The sequence below is a fragment of the Tetrao urogallus genome (genome assembly GCF_951394365.1).
Source record: "Tetrao urogallus genome assembly, chromosome: 1".
NCBI lineage: Eukaryota > Metazoa > Chordata > Aves > Galliformes > Phasianidae > Tetrao > Tetrao urogallus.
Genome location: NC_136813.1, coordinates 42,169,712 through 42,189,047, shown reverse-complemented (window position 1 = coordinate 42,189,047; position 19,336 = coordinate 42,169,712). Strand labels below are relative to the sequence as shown.

General features: G+C 38.4%; 1 protein-coding gene across 2 annotated transcripts in view; it reads right to left on the bottom strand.

Annotated features, from left to right (window-relative positions):
- Positions 1–14,753: 14,753 nt before the first annotated feature.
- SLAIN1 (SLAIN motif family member 1) overlaps positions 14,754–19,336 on the bottom strand; it is a gene marked incomplete at both ends in the record, with an annotated part of 59,131 nt that continues 54,548 nt past the window's right edge. For both annotated transcript variants that reach the window (XM_079540530.1, XM_079540531.1), the window contains 2 exons: positions 14,754–14,829; positions 18,152–18,434. In XM_079540530.1, the coding sequence (XP_079396656.1) occupies positions 14,754–14,829; positions 18,152–18,434 (359 nt within the window). The remainder of the gene's footprint in view (positions 14,830–18,151; positions 18,435–19,336) is intronic.

Sequence of the window (19,336 nt, the reverse complement as noted above, 5' to 3'; positions counted from 1 at the left end):
TTATCTGATGAGCAAGAGGACTCCGTTTTCAGAGATGTTCTTCCACAAGGACACTTTCTACTTCTACTTGTGAAAGTTCTGCTTTTCAGAAACTGAAAGTTTCTTGACGTGTTCCTAACTGTGCCTGGTGCTGGTAAGGCCAAGACCACAGAGAACTAAAAGAAAACATTTCCAGTTCTTTCAGCTGTTGAAACATTTAACTGCCATTTTGTCTGACATTCAGCTCTGTCGAGAAAAGAGGACTGGGATCATGTTATATGGCAACACAGCAGTCAGCAATGAGTCTAATACTTTAGGCTGATTTGGATGCTTACAGTGAGAGCAGGATTGTTTTTTTCTCACTGGTGACAGGTGACAGAACGAGGGGAAATGGCCTTAAGTTGCTCTAGAGTAAGTTTATGTTGGATATCAGGAAAAAATTCTTTACAGGAAGGGTTGTTAAGCACTGGAATAGGCTCCCCAATTAGGTGGTTGAGTCATCATCCCTGGATGTGTTTAAAAACCTTTTGGATGTGGTGCTCAGGGACATGATATAGCGGAGAGTTGTTAGTTAGAGTAGTATGGTTAGGTTGTGATTGTACTTGATGATCTTTAAGGTCTTTTCCAACCTGAGCAATTCTACGATTCTATGATTCCATGCATCCAGAGGTAACTTTGCATCATGTCACCATGCAGTAGAATGCTCTCTGTTTTCTTTCAGGATGAAGAAACCACAGTTATTAATATTTTTTTACCTAGAAACACTCAAAAACCAGTGCAAACAAATGCCTATGAAAACTAAGCACATCCTTTTTAAAGCCTTGTTCTGTAAAATTATTTCCAAAATATTTATAGGTGAATATATTTGCCCTGGGCTACTAAATTCCAGTTTTCATTGGAAGAGCAATAGGAAGCAACATCTTCATCTGTCTTACAGCTTTAAGTATAGCAACAAAACACCGAAACATTTAATGCTAGGGTTTCAGATTGCTTATTTTCACTTCCTTCTCCTGGTCATATTTTGAAAGAATAATGTCTCCTGTAAGCTATTTCTAGAACAGAAGACTGGTTCTGTCTGCTGATGTAAGTTATTAATGTCTGCATAATGGTTTGCTATACTGATTTAATCTAAAAGTTGCAGACATATCCAGGAAAGTAGTGATCAAAACGACTATTACAAAAGATGCTTTTCAGATACTCCTGCAAAACATGATTCCCTCTGTGATAATATAAACAGTCTGCATTTATATTTTATACGCATCTTGTACCTACATTTGTCATGACTGCTTTACAGCAGCATGTTTAGTGAAGTAATTTTTCCAAGCTTGTTTTTTACATCTAGAATCATTAAAAAGAACTGTAGGCATTTAAAGTGCACGGTAATCTCTGTATGCAGTAACTGCTTAATGTAAAACATAGAAGAAGTCCCAGGAGAAAACCAAAACAAACCAGAAACCAAAACCAAAACAAGAATAAACAGACCACCAACACTGTGGTTCCTTTCCCTTAATTGCTGCAAACTGTTGCAAGTTATGTAACTTATGCTCTTTCTTTTTCCTAAAGTTTTCAGTAGTCGCGTCTGCTCAGTTTATCATAGAATCACAGAATGAATTGGGTTGATGCATATTGTATCAGCTGTAGGGTAGAATCACAGAATCATAGAATCATAGAAAATTTGGGTTGGAAGAGACTTTAAAGATCATGTAATTCCAACATGGGAAGAGTTGCCACCTATCAGATCAGGCTGCCCAGGGCCCCATCCAACCTGGCCTAGAATGCCTTCAGGGTTGGGACATCCACACCTTCCACATCTTCCACATCTTCTCTGGGCAATCTGTTCCTATACCTCACCACCCTCTGTGTAAAAAATTTCTTTCTCATATCTAATCTAAATCTCCACTCTTGTAGCATAAAACCATTCTGTCTTATCCTGTCACTGTCAGACCTTATGAGCTCTCCTAAAATAGTGGAAGGCCACAATGAGTTCTCCCTTGAGCTTTTTCTTCTCCAGGTTGAACAAGCCCAACTCCCTTAGCCTGTTTTCATAGGAGAGGTGTTCCAGCCCTCTGATCATCTTTGTGGCCCTTTTCTGGACCCTCTCCAACAGCTCCAACAGTTCCATGATTTCTTGTGCTGGGCGTCCCAAGCCTGGATGGGGCCTAACAAAAGCAGAGTAAAGAGGGATAATCTCCTCCCTTGCCCTGCTGGCCATCCCTCTTTTGATGCAGCCCAGGATACAGTTGGCCTTCTGGGCTGCAAGCAGACACTGCTGGCTCATGTCCAGCTTTTCATCCACCAGAACCCTCAAGTCTTTCACAGTAGGGCTGCTCTCAGTGAATTCCTCTCCTGCTCTGCACTTAACCATGTTGAAATTCATTAGGTTCATGTAGGTTCACTCTTCAAGCTTGTTCACATCTCTCTGTGTGCCTTCCCTTCCTACTGTCACATCAATTGTACCACTCAGCTTAGTGTCATCTACATATTTGGTGAGGGTTCACTCAGTCCTATTGTCTTTGTCGCTGATAAAGATGTTGAAGAATACCAGTCCCAAGACAGACTCCTGAGGGACACCACTTGGGGTGGCCTCCACCTAGACATAGAACCACTGACAACAATCCTCTGGCTGTAACCATCTAACCAATTCTTTATCCACTGAATAGTCAACTCTGCAAACCTCTCAGATTTAAAGACAAAAGTGTGGTTTGCGACCATATTAAATGCTTTGCACATGCCCAGCTAGTCCATCAGAGCTATCAGTTGCTCTTATTCTGTCCAGCCATGCCATCACTCCATTGTAGAAGGCTACCTGATTGGTCAGACATGACCTGCCTTGCTAAAGTCATGTTGATTGTTTCATATCACCTCATTGTCTTGCAATTTAAGAGGAGAAGTTGAGGGATCCTAATAGCAGTGGTCTCCTTTGGGATACAAGCTGTGAGATCCTACAAGCCAGGTGTAGAACTTCTTTGGTAAGCATTAAAACCATCAAGAGGGTACTTCTTTTCTGCTAGAAGAGAAACTGGAATTTAAATTAAGCAACAGGCCCACAAGTCATCCACAGTATTTAAATGTTAATTCATTCACCTTGGCTGCTGTTTGGACTGGCTTAGGTAACTTGCTTCGAGACACATTTTGTTCCAGAGGGAGCTACCTCTCAGCTGTGTAGCCAAGAAATAGTTCATGTCATTTGGCTTTGAGGTCAGGGACTGGGTCACAATCTCTTTTTAATTAGCAGCATAAACATTGCTTCAAAGAACATGTAAGTGTCAGACCTGATTAGGGGAATTGTGGTTCTGACTCCTGAGTGAGCAGTCATCTCTTTTATAGCCCTAATGCAGGCACCTACAGTCTAGAAAAGGGAAGGATTTAATTAGCTAGTCCTAATGGAAACACTCCTCCAATATATATTTTGGATTACCTCCTAGGCAGACAGGAACGTCAAAAGTAGGCATGGCATTTACTACTGTGTAGGTACCCTACTGGATGTGGTTCTGCACGCCATAGATAGGTTTTCTTTTCTGTTTGTATTTTTTTTTTTTTTCACTAAGCCTAGAACTAGAATCTCTGTTTATCCAGTCTCTGATGATGCAAATTTAGATGAAAACCAGAAGCTTCCTGGTTGGAACTACTTAGAAGTGGTTAAGAGATGAGGAAGAACAGAAGCTTAGCACACAGTAGGAAAAATAATGTCCCAAGATTTTAAAACATCAAATAATATCATGATAATCCTATTCCTTTGCTATTTTTTAAGTCATAGTAGATGCCATCAATCCTGCTATTTCTTTCACCTTTTAAGGCATCCATGCCAACTCAGGGCTGACCACAGTTGTGTGGTAGCTGACTTTCACAGTCCTTGCTCTCAGAGCTAATGCTTCAAGGTCAGCTTCTATGGTAAATCCAAAAAAGAGGATGCCAAAGATAACTGCCAGAGGTGTTACCCTTTCAAGTACATACAATCTGAAAAAGCTGCTCTACAGAAGTACACACAGTTTTATGTTATTTTTTCCTTGTTTTTCAGACCCTAATCCCCTTCAATGTAGGGACTTATTCTTGATATATCTAATTTTATCTCCTTACTAACTGCATGTGCATAGCAACAGGCATGATTCTTTAGTAATAACACAAAATTTCAGAAAAGAATTTTATTTACTGTAACAGGAGGACAACATACAAAAATACTGAAGTGCTTGGTTTCTGATGAAAAGGGAAATGCACACATACATTAGCAATATATACTTTCAAAGCAGTATGTGTCTTAGCCCAGATCATTTGGCTCATCAGGTAACAGTAACAAAATAAAAAAATCAAACAACTGTAAGATTGGTTTTTGAAGTAAAAAGACATCAAATTCCTGTCTTGTCCATACCAATTCTCACCACACAGGAAATGTTTTTATTCTTCTCCCTGTGCAAAACAAAGAACAACACTTTAGAAGCAGCACAGTTATTTCCTTCTCGATACTTGAACTTGTTACAGACCCTTTGTTCATTACATAATTTCATTGCTAGTACAAGATAACCCCATCTCTGTAGTAGACATGAGTAGATCATATGGAAAAGTGCCTTCAAATTTGAATTAGAAGGGTATTATTCCTCTGCTTCTTTTCATTGCTAAATGGTTATCTGTATTCATTAGCATCAAAAATTACTATCTGCTTCACTGTAGTTCCTGCAAGACTTAAGCAGTAATTCCATTGTGCTGTATGAGAACATAGTTAAGTTCATTTAAGCAAAGGTTGTTTGGTTAAGCAAAGATGTTTGGTTAAGCGGGGAAAAGAACACAGGTTTTCTGATCCCCAATTTACTCTACTGACTGTTTACTCATGTCTCAGCAACAGTCCTGCCATGTTCCTCCAGCTGGAACAACTTTGTTCATACGACAAGGTGCACAAACAGAGTTCAGGCAGTGCACTCACTGAGACTGCCAGCTGCTTCAGACGAGGCTTTTTGTTGCTATTGTATGAAATCCAACTTGCTTCCAGACACTGCCATAATACAGACGCCTAATCCCGCTGCACAAGCATGGGCATGTACCACGGGTTTTCCAGTGGTACTGAGGTTTTTATGAACACTGTTCATTTCCACTGCTCTGTGATTTTGTCAGCAGGCTACCACATGCCACAAAACAGCTTTTCATGTCTCTTTTTCTTTTTCTCTCAGAGGAAAAAAAAAATAAAAAGCATTTCACAACAAACTTATCTGCTTTGTGGAACTAAGGAAGGGTTTCAGAACGGAGGACAAAGTGGCAGTTCACTGATTCACAAAGGATTAAAGGGATATACAGGAGATGTGCTTTATAAGTTTTTTTCTCAAGGAGATGGTCTGCTTTTACGTAAACTGCCTTTCATCTTATCATATATTGTTCACAGTGAGGATATAAAGTAGACAGGATATTGAGTGAGGCTGCAAAACGATGCAGAAGGAAACACAGCTTTTTTCAGCAGTTTATGCTCTTAAACGCTGTTGAAACGTTTCAAGTTTTCCACTTCTCCATTTCTTTCTTGGAAATTTGCTTGTGCTTATATAAACATGACAAGCACCTGTGATTTATATTTTGAAGCAAGACATGAAGTCGAGCAAACCACTGCTTTAGTCTTCAAGAAAGCTGTAAGCCTGCTCTTTGGGATACTGATGAGGCTCACTGTGGTGGAGTCCTCCATCATATCAATGCTCCTTGGGTGTAATTTCATAGCGTACTGTATACTTAACTTGGACTTTTATGAATGCCTATGTCTTTTTATTAAAATACATACTCATTATACACTTTCTATTAAAATATACACTCAATTCTATATAAAGCAATTGAATGCCAGGGAAACCTATCACTCCAGTTGTCTGGAATACCTTGTCTAATAGATGGCATTTTTGTTCCTATTTACTTTGGAAAATATGCCCTCAACAAAGCATTATTTTTAACAGAATGTCCTGTGCATGAGTCTGGAATGAGCCACAAAAATACACAATATTCCTGTCCAGATAATTAATTCTATTTCAAACTATTTTCTGTCAGTGCCATCGTATAAACTGCTTTCTGTAATAGACTGTAAAATAGTGCTCCATGAAAACAGAATAATGAAACCTCAATTTGAACGGGACTTAATAAGAACAGAGATTGTATCAGGAGATACAATTTGTCCGGCAACTAATTTCTGAGCTGTTAACAGTCTTACAGTTTGAGGCAGAAGCAATGGGATTTGCGAGTACTCAGTACATGAGAAAAACATGCCCATATTGTTAGTCTGTGAATAATTACATTTGGCTCTTCATCAAAGGGCATCACTCAGTTTGCTTACAAACCACATGGCTGATAACAGAGCCACAGATTTGCTATCAGCTCTCAGCTGCCAGGCTGATTGTACAGAGCTAGGTATGGCAGATGCATGACCTCCTACCCAACCTCAGATCTCTGTCTGCATGAGATCATATCCAAAATAATAAGGTGTCCTGAGAAGCAAGATAAGCTCTGCTAACACTTGGCATAGCTTCTGGATCAGACTTCACTTACAGCAACCAGATCAGAGCATACCTGAAAGGGCTCAAGCCCATCTGCACCCACCCAAGTAGCTGCAGCTGTAAATCAAGTGGGGTGGGGACCATCACTGCTATTGCATTCCTTTTATAGAGATGGAAGCAGGTTTGTGTACTGTGATTTCTGATCCAGCCAGCTTTGCAGCAACATCATTTCTTCTGATGTTTTTTCCCTTCTCTTATGTATACAAAAATCCTTCCTGTTGTATATGTATACATAATCAGAGTTGCATAGCTCATTCCAGTCAATGACTGCGTAGAAAAACAGGGATTAAATCAAAACACATTTTTATGATTTCTTTGGCTTAAAAATCATGCCTTTTCTAAATTAATTTTCTTCCTGAGTTCTTGAACTTTCACTTCAATTACTGCTTTACATTTTAAAGGAGCTGAACAGAATATTAGCAGCATTATGGAAAAGAAAATTGTACATTGATGTTGGAATTGGAATATCTGCTTTAGAAGCAGTTTAAGAAAGTCTTCTAGAAAGGTCAATAGTCACTAAGCATTTTTCTAAATATAAATTCAACATATTTTTATTGACTTAGTGAAATTCACATTTGGAAAGAAAAGAACACTTATTCAGATGCTGGAATGGGCTGGGAAGGGAGGCGGTGGAGTCACACACCCTGGAGGTGTTTAGGAAAAGGAAGGAAAGTTTAGATGTTTTGTTGAGGGACATGGTTTAGTGGGAACTATTGGTGATAGGTGGATGGCTGGACTGGATAATCTTGGAGGTCTTTTCCAACCTTGGTGATTCTACAGTTCTATGATTCTATAGGGGTATCCAGAAATGAAGATACAACCTCCTGTAGGGAAGGTTGAAAAGCACATTGGTACTTTTCAAAAACATACTGTTGTATTTTCTGCTATTGCAAAAAAAATGGTTCAAAATATTCCAGTTTATGTGTATTGTGGCTGACGCTCAGATTACGTTTGCTGCTGCTTCTGTAGTTGAAAAGCTCAGTCTTGGATACAGGCTTGCTCAGAAACATCTGCATGCAGTCTGCAAAGCACAAAGGTTGGACGGATTGCTGGAGTTCAGTTTGGGAATACTGCTGCAGGCTTATTCATGCTACAGGTCTGGCCAAATGGACAAAGAAGTAATATTTTGTTTTTCCAGGGAAACAACATAAACCTGAGGTACAAGGAGTGAAGTGAACAGAATCGCAGGAGGAATATTATTTTCATTTTTTAACAAAGAAAAAAATATTATTTTTATTCTTTTAACTTAAAAATAATAATGACAAAAAAATTAAAGAAAATGTGCAAGCATAAGGAAAGAGCTCTACGTAGCAGAAAGGTGATGTCTGACATGGCTAAACATTATCCGTTAGCTATGCTCACAGAACAAAAACAGCATGTTTGAGTATCATCATTTGAATAGATTCTAATATGTAATCCTTCTTTCAAGCAGTTCACCTCACCAAGCAGCTCTCTGGTACCTGCACACAACTTAGTGGACCATGAGAGCTGTGCATCTGGGTAACATGTCTGCAGCAGGCACTGCATTTCTGGGAAGAAATGGCACTGTTGTGTTGGCCAAATCTACTTTCTACATAGGAGACACGAGTTTTTTTCTGCACAGCCAGAAGAGCAATGTATGTGTCTCAATTGGTCTCAAATGTCCAGCCCCTCTGTGTAAAGAGCCATGCAGCTCCAGATAGCTAGGAGAGTAGTGGCAAGGACAGCGCTGCTTCCATTTTGTTTCCATTTTTTGTCACATTTCTCTTCAGGCAAGAGTAACTTTATGGTGTGTGCATATTATCTATTGTCTGCCTGTTTCAATTTTGATAGCTACACCTGTGAACTGTGTGTGTTTCTTTCGACTGTGTTTCCATCTCTAAAAATCATGATGAATGATCAGTACAAAAGATTAAAATTACATATGTTCCATAGGTAAAAAATGGCTTTGTATCTCTACAGAAAGTTTGAAGTTCAAGCATTCACTTGATACAGTCCAAAATTCTTGACATGGTTCAGAGAGCCCAATTTATACTTCTATCCATTTTTTTAATCTGAACCAGTGAAGGATAAGACAGTTGTTTCCATATGTATGTATTTATGCATGCCATCATTACATATTCTGCTCAAGGTAATCCATGAACTATGTGATATGTTTAGCCCTACTTCAAAAAACAAAGAATTCACTATTCTTTCCTCCAGATCTGGGTTCATATATTCTTTGTCAATGTATTTACAGAGATCAGAAAAATTATCAAATTCTTTTCTCAACTATTTGACTTATTTGTATTCATAAACATTAGTCCAGGTTCTTCTGCTGAAAAATAAATCCACAAAAGTCAGGGACTAATTCAAAAAGACAAATTTGGCACTGTAGTGCTTACAGCACAAGATGAGATCAATGCAAGCACATGTATGTAAGTGGTTAATGACAGACTTTCTCCCGTAAAGCAAGCATTAAATCTGACCCAGAAACTATATAATAGTTTTCAGCTAATGCTATTCTTAGAGTACATTTTCTTACCTCTTGATATGCTCAGACTATTACAAAAACTTGTTATGTTGAATATAGAATGTGCAGAGAAATTGGCATTTATGATCTCAGATGTATTGGGAAACCACGTGAGCTAGTTCTAATCAAAAGATGGCTGCTATCTGCAAAAATGTATCATAATGACATTTCAATCACATACAGATCTGCTGTTCATAAAGTGTCAGCTAGAATAGGTTTCACACCAAGACTTCAAGATTTTCCTCTGCTCAGGATGCTTAAGACATCTATACTGCATTGAGCGTGGCGCCAGTATGTGAACTTCTTGGTATTGCCAAGCATTCAGCAGTGAAGTCACAAATATGCCTACTGACAGTGTACCAGAATGGTGACAGGAGAAGTAATTCAATCTTATTCGTTTCCTTTTTTAATCCAGAATTTCCTAATTGATAAATCGTGCCTGAGAATTAAACACAGCGAATGTGTTTTTAAGAGATAGTGTGCTTTATTCCCTAATTCTTAATGAAATCTTACAAATTGTTCATAGTGAATGTTTAAGTGGTGTTTTCCATATGAAAAATGTTCATTTTTGGAATTTGTGTTAGCATACAGGCATTTTAGTGTTGAGCCTAAGAACTTATTGGGCTTCGTACAAGCACAATGGGAAATGTCTTCAGCTTGCAACAACTTGCAGTCTGGGTATAGGAAAAAACACATCCGGAAAAGGAAATATGATGGGATAGCATTGATTAATGGGCTCAAGAGCAGTCAGAAGACATAGTTTAACTGTTGTCCTGTTTTCAGTGGTACTGTAGAAAATAAAAGCCTTTAAGGAAGGATTTGAAGGTGGATAAAAATGATGTCCCTTCTATTTATGGGGAATTTCCCCTTCAGTGATGGACAACATAGAAGGAAGGCTTTTGATACTGCCTCAAGGCTTTTGATGCTGTCTCCCATAGGCAAGCTCTGGAAGTGAAGGGTGGGTGGGTGGATGGTGAAATGGATTGGGAACTGGGTGAATGGCAAATCTCTGAGGGTTGTGATCAGTGGCACAGAGAATATTCTTCTCAACAGAAAAGAACACCTTGAAATTCAACAAAGACTTACGAAGTCTAACACTTGGGGAGGAATAACCTTATGCATGAGTACAGGCCTGGAAAAGAGATGTCCCAGGGGATTTTGATCAGTGTGTATAAGTAACTGAAGGGCAGGTGTCAAGAGGATGGGGTCCAGTAATAGGAAGAGAGGCAATGGGCACAAAATGAAACACAGGAAATTCTGAATAAATAAGAGGAAAAAAACTTGTTACTGTGGAGGTGAAGGAGCACTGACACAGGTTGCCCAGGGAGGTTGTGGAGTCTTCTTGAGGTCCCTTCCAACCTGGCTATTCTGTGATTCTGTGATTCTTCCATGGAGACTCAAAAATCCTGGGTAATGTGCTCTAAGACTCTAAGACTCTCCTTGAGGAAGGAGATTGGAATAGTTGATGTCCAGAAGTCTCTTTCAACCTCAACAATTCTGTGATTCTGTGAAGCTAGGAGATGCTTTGTTTAGAAAAGAAACAACACAGGATGACATCATGGGCTTAGATATGGTAATCTACTTCAACAATGAATGCAAAACTGTTAGTGGGATGACACATTGCTTTGAAAACTGAGTACAGCTTGCATTTAACTACAGTGATTTCCACAGCAAGAGAGAAATCAGAAGCAATACACAAAGAGTAGAAGTAACATTATCAAAGCAGGAAGATGGGAAATGATCTTGCAGTTTTCATTTGGGTGGATCTTGTATGTTGAAGACTACCAGTTAGGGCCAAATAAAAAAGTGACTTCATGAGAGGAGATCACAGATGAATGCACTATCTCCAAGGATGGAAAAGGAAATTTGTATCTTCAATTTATCTTGCAAAATTTAGACTTAGATCAGAACGTTAGGTTGTAACAAAAGTTGAAGACTGATTGGGTTATGGAGTTGAATGACTGGAAAGTGAGAGGGTTTTATTTTATAACTGAAAAGGGAATGAAAATATCTTTAAGAAAAAGGTTTAGAGCTACTTTTCGGACACCAGCCTGAGAACTGAGACCAAGATTAGTTTAGATAAAAGGAGGTAGGTTTGCATTGAAGAGTCATTTCTGGGGCTCAGCAACAGGGAGGCAAGAGTAGATTGCTTTCATGCATCAAAAGAGGGAGAACCAAAGTTGGTTACAGAGAATCCTCAAATACTTCCATATATTCAGAAATGAAAATATCTTTGGTTCCTCATGAAAAACAGTGGTTTGACTATTTTAAAGCTATCTGTGTGGCCTTGCTGTGTTTCATATTGCCCTGGAGAAGATTTGCCCCACACAGAATTGATAATGGCAGAAGTGGTTTTGTTCTGTTGCATAGTCCATACAGTTTTGTCCCAGTAATGCAGTGATAAAGTATGTGACATTGGGCGCTATTTAGTAGTATTTGGTTAGCTAATTGCAATGGAGACAGCAAATTCATACAATCATAGAATCACCAAGGTTGGAAAAGACCTCAAAGATCATCCAGTCCAACCGTCCACCCATCACAAACGTTTTCCACTAAACCATGTCCCTTAGTACGACTTTTAAAAATTTCCTGAACATATCCACAGACAGTGACTTCACCACCTTCTTAGGCAGCCCATTCCACATCTCACCATTCTTTCATAAAAGAAGATTTTCCTAACATCCAATCTGAATTTCCCCTGGCACGACTTAAGCCATTCCCTCTAGTCCTACCGTTAAGTGACATGGGAAAAGAGGCCTACCTCCATCTCACCATAGCCTCCCTTCAGGTAGTTGTAGAGAGCAATAAGGTCTCTCTTGAGCATAGAATCATACATCAAATTCCCTCAGCTACAAGGAAACAGAATCACTACCACAGTCTGTGGTTGAAATGAGTTGAGTCTGTTGATTCTTTGAGCATAGAAAAAGACATCAAGCCACTCACAGCTTGGGTTTCCTCCTAAAGATTGATGGCGTCCAGTGTGACAGATACTTAACACATTTACGAAATCCTGATGTAATGAAATAACACATTATAGGAGATTAGAACAATTAAAAAGGGAAAAACACTGCATTTTCTTAAACAGTTCAATGCATCAAAAATGCTTAATTCTCCAGTTCATGACACATTTCGTGGTGTTCAATATAAAAGTGCAAATCACAAGCATTTCACCACTTTCTTTTGAATGTCCTAATATACAAACAACACTGGAAAAGAATTCAATGAAGAGCCTGGAAAGTGGTACAGCTTTATTACTGCAAATAAAACATTTTCCAAGTACATGCTGCCCTCTTGCGTGCAACTCAGCACTGCTTCCAATAAGCAGCTTGCAATTCATCTTAAAACTTCAAAACAGCAATTTGTGGCTGTTATAACACAGATAATGGAGAAGCAAGGATATAAACGGGGGGGTTAGCTCCCAAAGGTTAGCTCTGCCTTAGCACTGCTCATGCCAGACAGAGGTGGTGAACCGAAAGCCTTTGCCTGCTTCAGCTGTAGGTTAGAATTACAGAATTACATAACAGTTTGGGTTAGATGGTAAAGATAATCTATCTACAACCTCCCTTCCAAGGGCGCGACACCTTCCACTCAACTAACTTATCCAAAGCTCTACCCAACCTGGGCTTGAGCACTTTCAGGGATGCATCCACATCTTCTCTGGTGTGGTGGAACACGCTGCCTGTACCAGTGCCTCAGCACCTTCATAGAAAAGAATTTCTACCTAATATCAAATATGTCTTCTCTCTCCAGCTTAAAAACATACCCCTTGAACACTACACTCCCTCACAAAGAGTCCCTCCCCAGCATTTCTGTATGCCTCCCTTTAAGTACTGGAAGGAAACAAGGTCTTCCTGGAGTCCTCTCTTCTCCAAGCTAAACAAGCCCATCTCTCCCAGCCGTTCTTCAGAGAAAACATGCTCCAGCCCTATGAGCTTTGTGGCCCTCCTCTGGAACCACTCCAGCAGCAGCATGTCTTTCCTGTGCTGTGGGCCCCAGGCCTGGATGCAGGTTCTGTAAAACTCCTTGTCATGGGCAAATAATGAAGCACCAACAGATCTGGCTCTGCATCCCTGTCACAATCAGTCTGCAAGCAAAATAAACAATTCAAACTAAGTAAGATTGTCCAAGAAATGATTGATTCCTTTAGTCAGTAGTTATTTTTTCTAATTAGTTTCTTATGAACAAGATGAGTTCCATGCACACACATGCTGAAATACTTACTTGTGCTGAGACAATTTCCATGCTGGAATATTTCTTGACCCTTATCAAGATTCTTTTTTTTTTTTTTTACTAGAACTGCAAAGATACTACTGCATTCCTGTACAATCACATCTCACCCTAATAAAGAATTTACTCACTACTACTAAATTCTTCTTCTTTATTTTTTTTAGTTTGCCCTTTTAATAAAAACAGATCCTCAAGAAAATTCAGAGCTAAATCCATGGCAAAAGAATGGCCTGGTAGCTTCATACATATTCTCTTTTTCCTACTGTGTCACATTTGCACTTGCAGAATTTGAACATTAAATTGAAAAAAAATAATCTTAACATCACAGTAAGTTTGTTTGAAAAATAATGCTCACCTGTGTTCTGGGCATATTATGGCATGTTTTTTAAAAAAAATTCAGATGAACTTAGTTACTAGTTGCAAAAATGCAGCATAATATCAATGCTACGTAATAGGAACTCCAGAAGTTTAGTAGATGACAAATGCTAAATTCTGACAAAGCTTACACTGCATGCTCAAGAACAGTATTATTGCTGAAATAGATTCTTTATTTCTGAAACATTCCAAAACAGCAGTATACACAGTTGTAATCAAATATTAAGTCATATACCATTATAAGAAAGCATTGATTAGTGCAATTGGATTTTGTAAAAGATCTATCAAAAAAGATTTATTCACATTAAAACTCATTTTACATAAGCAACTGTTAATAAAACATTACAGTTTTATTCTTTGTAATAAAGTACTGGAAACCAAACATAGTCATAGAGATCACCGTATCTTTGTAAGTGCAGTGTGACTTACGATGCCATTTTAAATACAAAACACAATGACAATAAATTAACAATTGAACAAATGGTGAAAGACCAACAAAACCATGCTGACCCTGCTGGATGGCAGTCTCCAGTGAGTGCTACTTTTTTTGTGCTTTCGCAACATAAATACACTGCTTTGTATTGCCAGTGGTACAATTTTGTAAGATACGTTCCTAGTGCTAAAAAAGTACATTACCCCAAAAATATTATTTATGGCACAGAAAAATTAAATCATCTCTCTGTTGTTCAATTCAGGCAAGTTTAAATGAACTCAAGTATACAAAATAAAATATACTGGAAACACTAAAAAAAAATCCAAGCACATACGTAAGTCCCTCCAAAATTCAAAATAAAATACACAATGCCTTTATACTGAATAAATTATCTTAGTATTTCAGTATAGCAAAACTGCCCCAGAATCCTTAACTCCAAGTTCTTTCTAAGGAAACATTCTGGTACTTTGCACATATGTAGTACTTTCTTCAGTTCTACACAACAATTCTGCCATTGTTAGTCTGACGCAGCTGTTCGGGAAACTTATTAAGTGCAATATTTAGTATTTTATAAGATGTTCCTTTTTAAAAAACAGCATTGCATTATGGATATTTACACATTAAAATCCCAGGGGACATAATATTGCGTGATGCTCCTTTCCCAAAACATTGTTACCCAGCCAGCTGGGTATGAAATCTGCATTACTTATTTTCCACTGTTCATGGGCATTGTTCATCAATAGCAGCCATCTCTCCAGTTCCCATCCCGCATCGTGGTAAGTGATGAAAGTGGCTTTGGAGGCTGAAGAAAACTATGGAACAAATGACAGAAAAAGACAAAGTCATATTTCACATGAAAGATTGAGGTACAAAAATATGATGTACTTCAGTAATGACACGCTTTGTGGCTTGCTCGGAGACATCACTATGGTATAATCCTGGCTCCATGCAAAGGCAACTATCAAGATCTATGGTGAAATTAAGACCTCCAATGAAATCCCATTCTGTTACTGGATAACAGGTTTGCAGAAAGGAATTTACTGAATAATTCTCACATGAAGCATGAGATCCCCCTAAGTAGGAAAACTTGATTCTTCAGAGCTAAGTATGCTGAAGAATATAAACACAAATGTAAACTTATTTTTATCACTATGGACATCTTCCAATAGTGACAGATAACAGAGATGTAATGGGAAATATTCTCCAAAAAGCACTACTGCTCATTGTACTTCCAAAAAACCCAAACACACTATGCAGGCACTAACAAATTAAAGCATCTTATCAAAAGAAGAACTGTATCAAGCCCTGTTCCAGAACTTCCTATTCAAGAAATAAGATCTCCATCACTCAGCCAAATTCAGAGAGCTGCCACTTCCTACACCACTGCCAGTGCAGAGAGCTAGCAATCCTTCAGCCACACACTCTCACACTTGGGCTCTAACTCTCACTAACAAGGACTGCTTAAGAAACCATTACTGGCCAACTTCCAAACCTTCCAGGTTTTTATTAGCAAGGTGACTGTTTCAAGGACTATTAAAAAACAAACACACAAACTACTATCTAACTGACCTTACTACCAATCCACTAGTGATAGGCAACCTTATTTTAGTTACATCACAAATTGCTGAAAACAAAGTGTCCCAATTCTGTAAAACTGCTTCTTAAAAAACCAAGTCCTGAGCCTTCTTTTCTTCCTTCTTTGCATTTCCTTTAGCAGTAACTTCCATAACTTACTGATGTCTTCTCTCCTTTCCAAATGCCCTTGCACAAAAGAGACATTCTGTGTTAGCTGAGACTTGCCTAGTCACTCGAGAACTGTCTGCAAACTGGGACCATTGGCTGACAGTGCTCCAGTGCTGCTCTGCTCTTGTTTGAGCGCTGTGGGATAACAGGGCTGTTGCAGATGGCTTCCAGCTCACTCTGCTCATGCCATCATGCTCCTGAGTGAAGATGGAACATGGAGGACCAACAAGTAGGGGAAAGAAGTTGGGAAGGTGGATCCGTAAACCTAGTGCCAGAGTGTGAACTTGAAGAAAGCTGGGGACTGGGGCATCCATTTAACAGGGAAAAAATGCTGCCTTGCTTAAAAGATTGAATGCAGGTGGAATGTACTAATCACAAGTTATTTACACCACTTTTGGATGCTTTAATCTCTGATAGTAGGAGAAAGGCAAGTAACATTTAGCCACGTTGATTATCTTGGCTATAAATTGTCCCTTGTGTTTGGTTCTGAAGTGAAATACTGAAGTTTCCTAACACGGGGCCTACATAAAGTGCCAATTTATTTTATGCAGAATACCAATAACTTGGCTACATAGAAGTCTGGCTATAGATAAAAAATAAACAGCTTTATTTTGAAAGAACAATTCTTCCTGAACATGTGATTTACTAAAGAAAAACAAAAAAAGATCTTTTCTACTTTCAATGAAGTTATGATTAAAAACAGTTTTATTTTATTACATACTAATAGAAGCTAGACTCTTCAAAAGATAATAAAAAATACTGTTCCTCAGAAATGACCATAGTGACAAAGTCAACACTGAGAAAATCTTCCTCTTATGGTTGACTTCCGTCCAAGAAAGTTTCAGATGCACTGAAGCCACACTTATTTTTCAAATGAATAAATAAAATGAAAGTAGGATCTTAAAGTTGTTGGCTGAGCTCCAACCTGTGCTTTTTGAGACCCATAAACTTGTCATTTACACAGTGATAACACTATATATCTTCCAGCATTGTTGGCAATGTATGACACTGCAATTTACTTGCAGATGGGAAGATATAATTCCAGACTTCCTGGACTAAAAACAGAACTGTTACCAATCTGAACCAGCTTCTAATAAAAATGGTGTTGAGAGTAGGGTGTTTTGCCCTCTTACTGAAATCTCTTAATTTTGTTTTTCTTTAACACTGTCTGTTGTATGAAGTTACAAAATAGCAACAGACAGGGCCTTGTTGCCCAGAAAGTCTCTGTCTCACATGTTGCTATGAAAAATTTAAGAGCTCTGCAGAACATGAAGTTGAGGAAAAGAAAAAAAAAACCAAAAAGAAAAACCTTTACTATAAAGAACTCTAACAGAGAGAATTCCAGCAGAGAGGAGAGAAGGTTATAACAGAAATCTCATGATAGAGTCTTCATCAAAGAAGAAATCTGACAGCTCTTTATCAAAGTTTCACCACAGTTGGTCAAAATCTGTTGTCAGTCACTTTGGTGTAATCCCTGCGTAACTCAAGCAAACAGAGAATATGAGCAATTGAAATTGCCAGTATCTATTGAAAAACACAGGAATAGTGAGAGGTAAACAGAGATAGTTCATCCAACAGAGAAGTAGGCAGTGATACAGCAGGCTTTCGCAACAGGGGGGATGCAGGCAATGGGAAAAATAGCATAAAGACTTGACACTAGTTGATAAAAGTTTCTCTTTGACAAACTTCAACTTATTAATCACAGAATATACAGCTAGAAGTTTAACTCCCATCTGCGATAAGGTGATGAAAACATAGTTTCTTTTTTTAGGCTTATTTTACTGCTTATCCTAAAAAATTACTTGGAAACAATCTCTAGCAAAATGCAAAATCAATTTATTTAGCAATATAGCTCATTGCAAGTACACAGTACTTCAGGATTCCAGGTTTGCCTATTGTTTCCCAGCTGTAACTGAAAGGATGCTGGTTTGACACAAGACCAAGCCATGCAAGATATCTCCTTCCTCATGTTCCAATGCTGTAACATCACAGGTTGCATTTTTGAAGTCCACTGCTTTTAACAATAGGCATGCATACCTATTTGCAAGCTTATCCTATGAGCTTGGATCAGCAATTGGCACAAGTCTGGAAGATGGTGAGTCAGATACACTAATTATATGAGATGTTTTGATTTCTTACTGATGAGTAGCAATCCATTCTTACATAATTACATTCTAGCAAGTATCACAGTTTACTACCAGTAGACACTGTCCATCACTATTTGTGGAGATAAATCTTCACCCGTTCACTGACTCAGCACTGGAAGCTAGAAATGTCTCTCCTTTATAGCCCAGCTTCATACTCCATGGGAAAAAAAACCAACACAACTAACTAAACAACTATCTAAATCAAATCTAGCTACAGAAGAAAGGTAGCCTGTTTAATTCTTACCTTCTAACTGGCTGTGCAATTTTACTTCTGGGTATGCCACTCCCATTGATGGCCAACGAGGGTCTTGGAAGAGCACTGCGCCCCAAAATCCCTTGACTGGCAATCTTGTTTGGCATTGGGATACCAGTATTAGAATGTAACTGTAGATTGTTGGATCCTGGAATACTACTACTACCTTGTACAGTTGGGCTTACATAGGCAGTAGCTTTGAGAGGCTGCCTAACAGACACTGGAAAATGTCCCACACTGTGAACTCTGTGTTGAAGCTGTCCAGGAGATGGAACTGTTAAAAGAGAAGTAGAAAAGGAAGTATCATGGTCAATATGCAGCAAACGAGGCAAGGTAATAATGCTCATCTCAAGACAGATTTAAATGCAGATAAACACATCATTATGCAATTAACTTGCTAATTATGAACTGCTGAATAACCCCTTGGATCCAATACTGCATCTGGTGACACTGCATTGATCTAAAATATCCCATTCCATCCCCACACCAAACTAAAACTTGATCCCTCATTCACCCTTCTTTCTCTCTCTCAAAGAGGTTTCATTAGTCATTAAAAGCAAACTAATTCCACTTATGCAATTGCAGCTTTGAAACCACTGAAAGTATATTAATTACTGTTACATTATTCAGACGTTTACAAGGTTGTCCATAATAAAAACAATCAAAAAGCCATAAAAAGGTCTGAAATATAACAACATATTCCATGGCCAATGTTATGTAAACTATCATTTTAAATCAATGCTACCCATTCCAGAATCTTTATCTACACAATCCTGCCCTCTGGTGTACATCAGACAAACATCTGTTTCAGAATTCATGTATCTAAAGCAAACCATCAAAAGCCTGAAGCACTTAAACTAACTACAGCACACAGGCAAATCTTTTTTCAACTCTTTGAAAAAGGGCATCTTAAAACCATTTAAAGACATGGAAGAAAATAAAGATGTGTGATTCAGTTAAACAAGACTAGCAGCGTATTGCTATGGAACCTCTCTCATAACACAGCTCCTTAAAGACCCCAACAAAGCCACCTGGTAAATAATGTATTTCAGAAGAGTTACCTGTTACACACATATGTATACATACATACAGAAACACACAGATAAACATATATTTTAAAGTAGTAAATAAAAAAATTCTCAACACACTAGGAAGTGTTTCAAGTGTTTCAAGGAC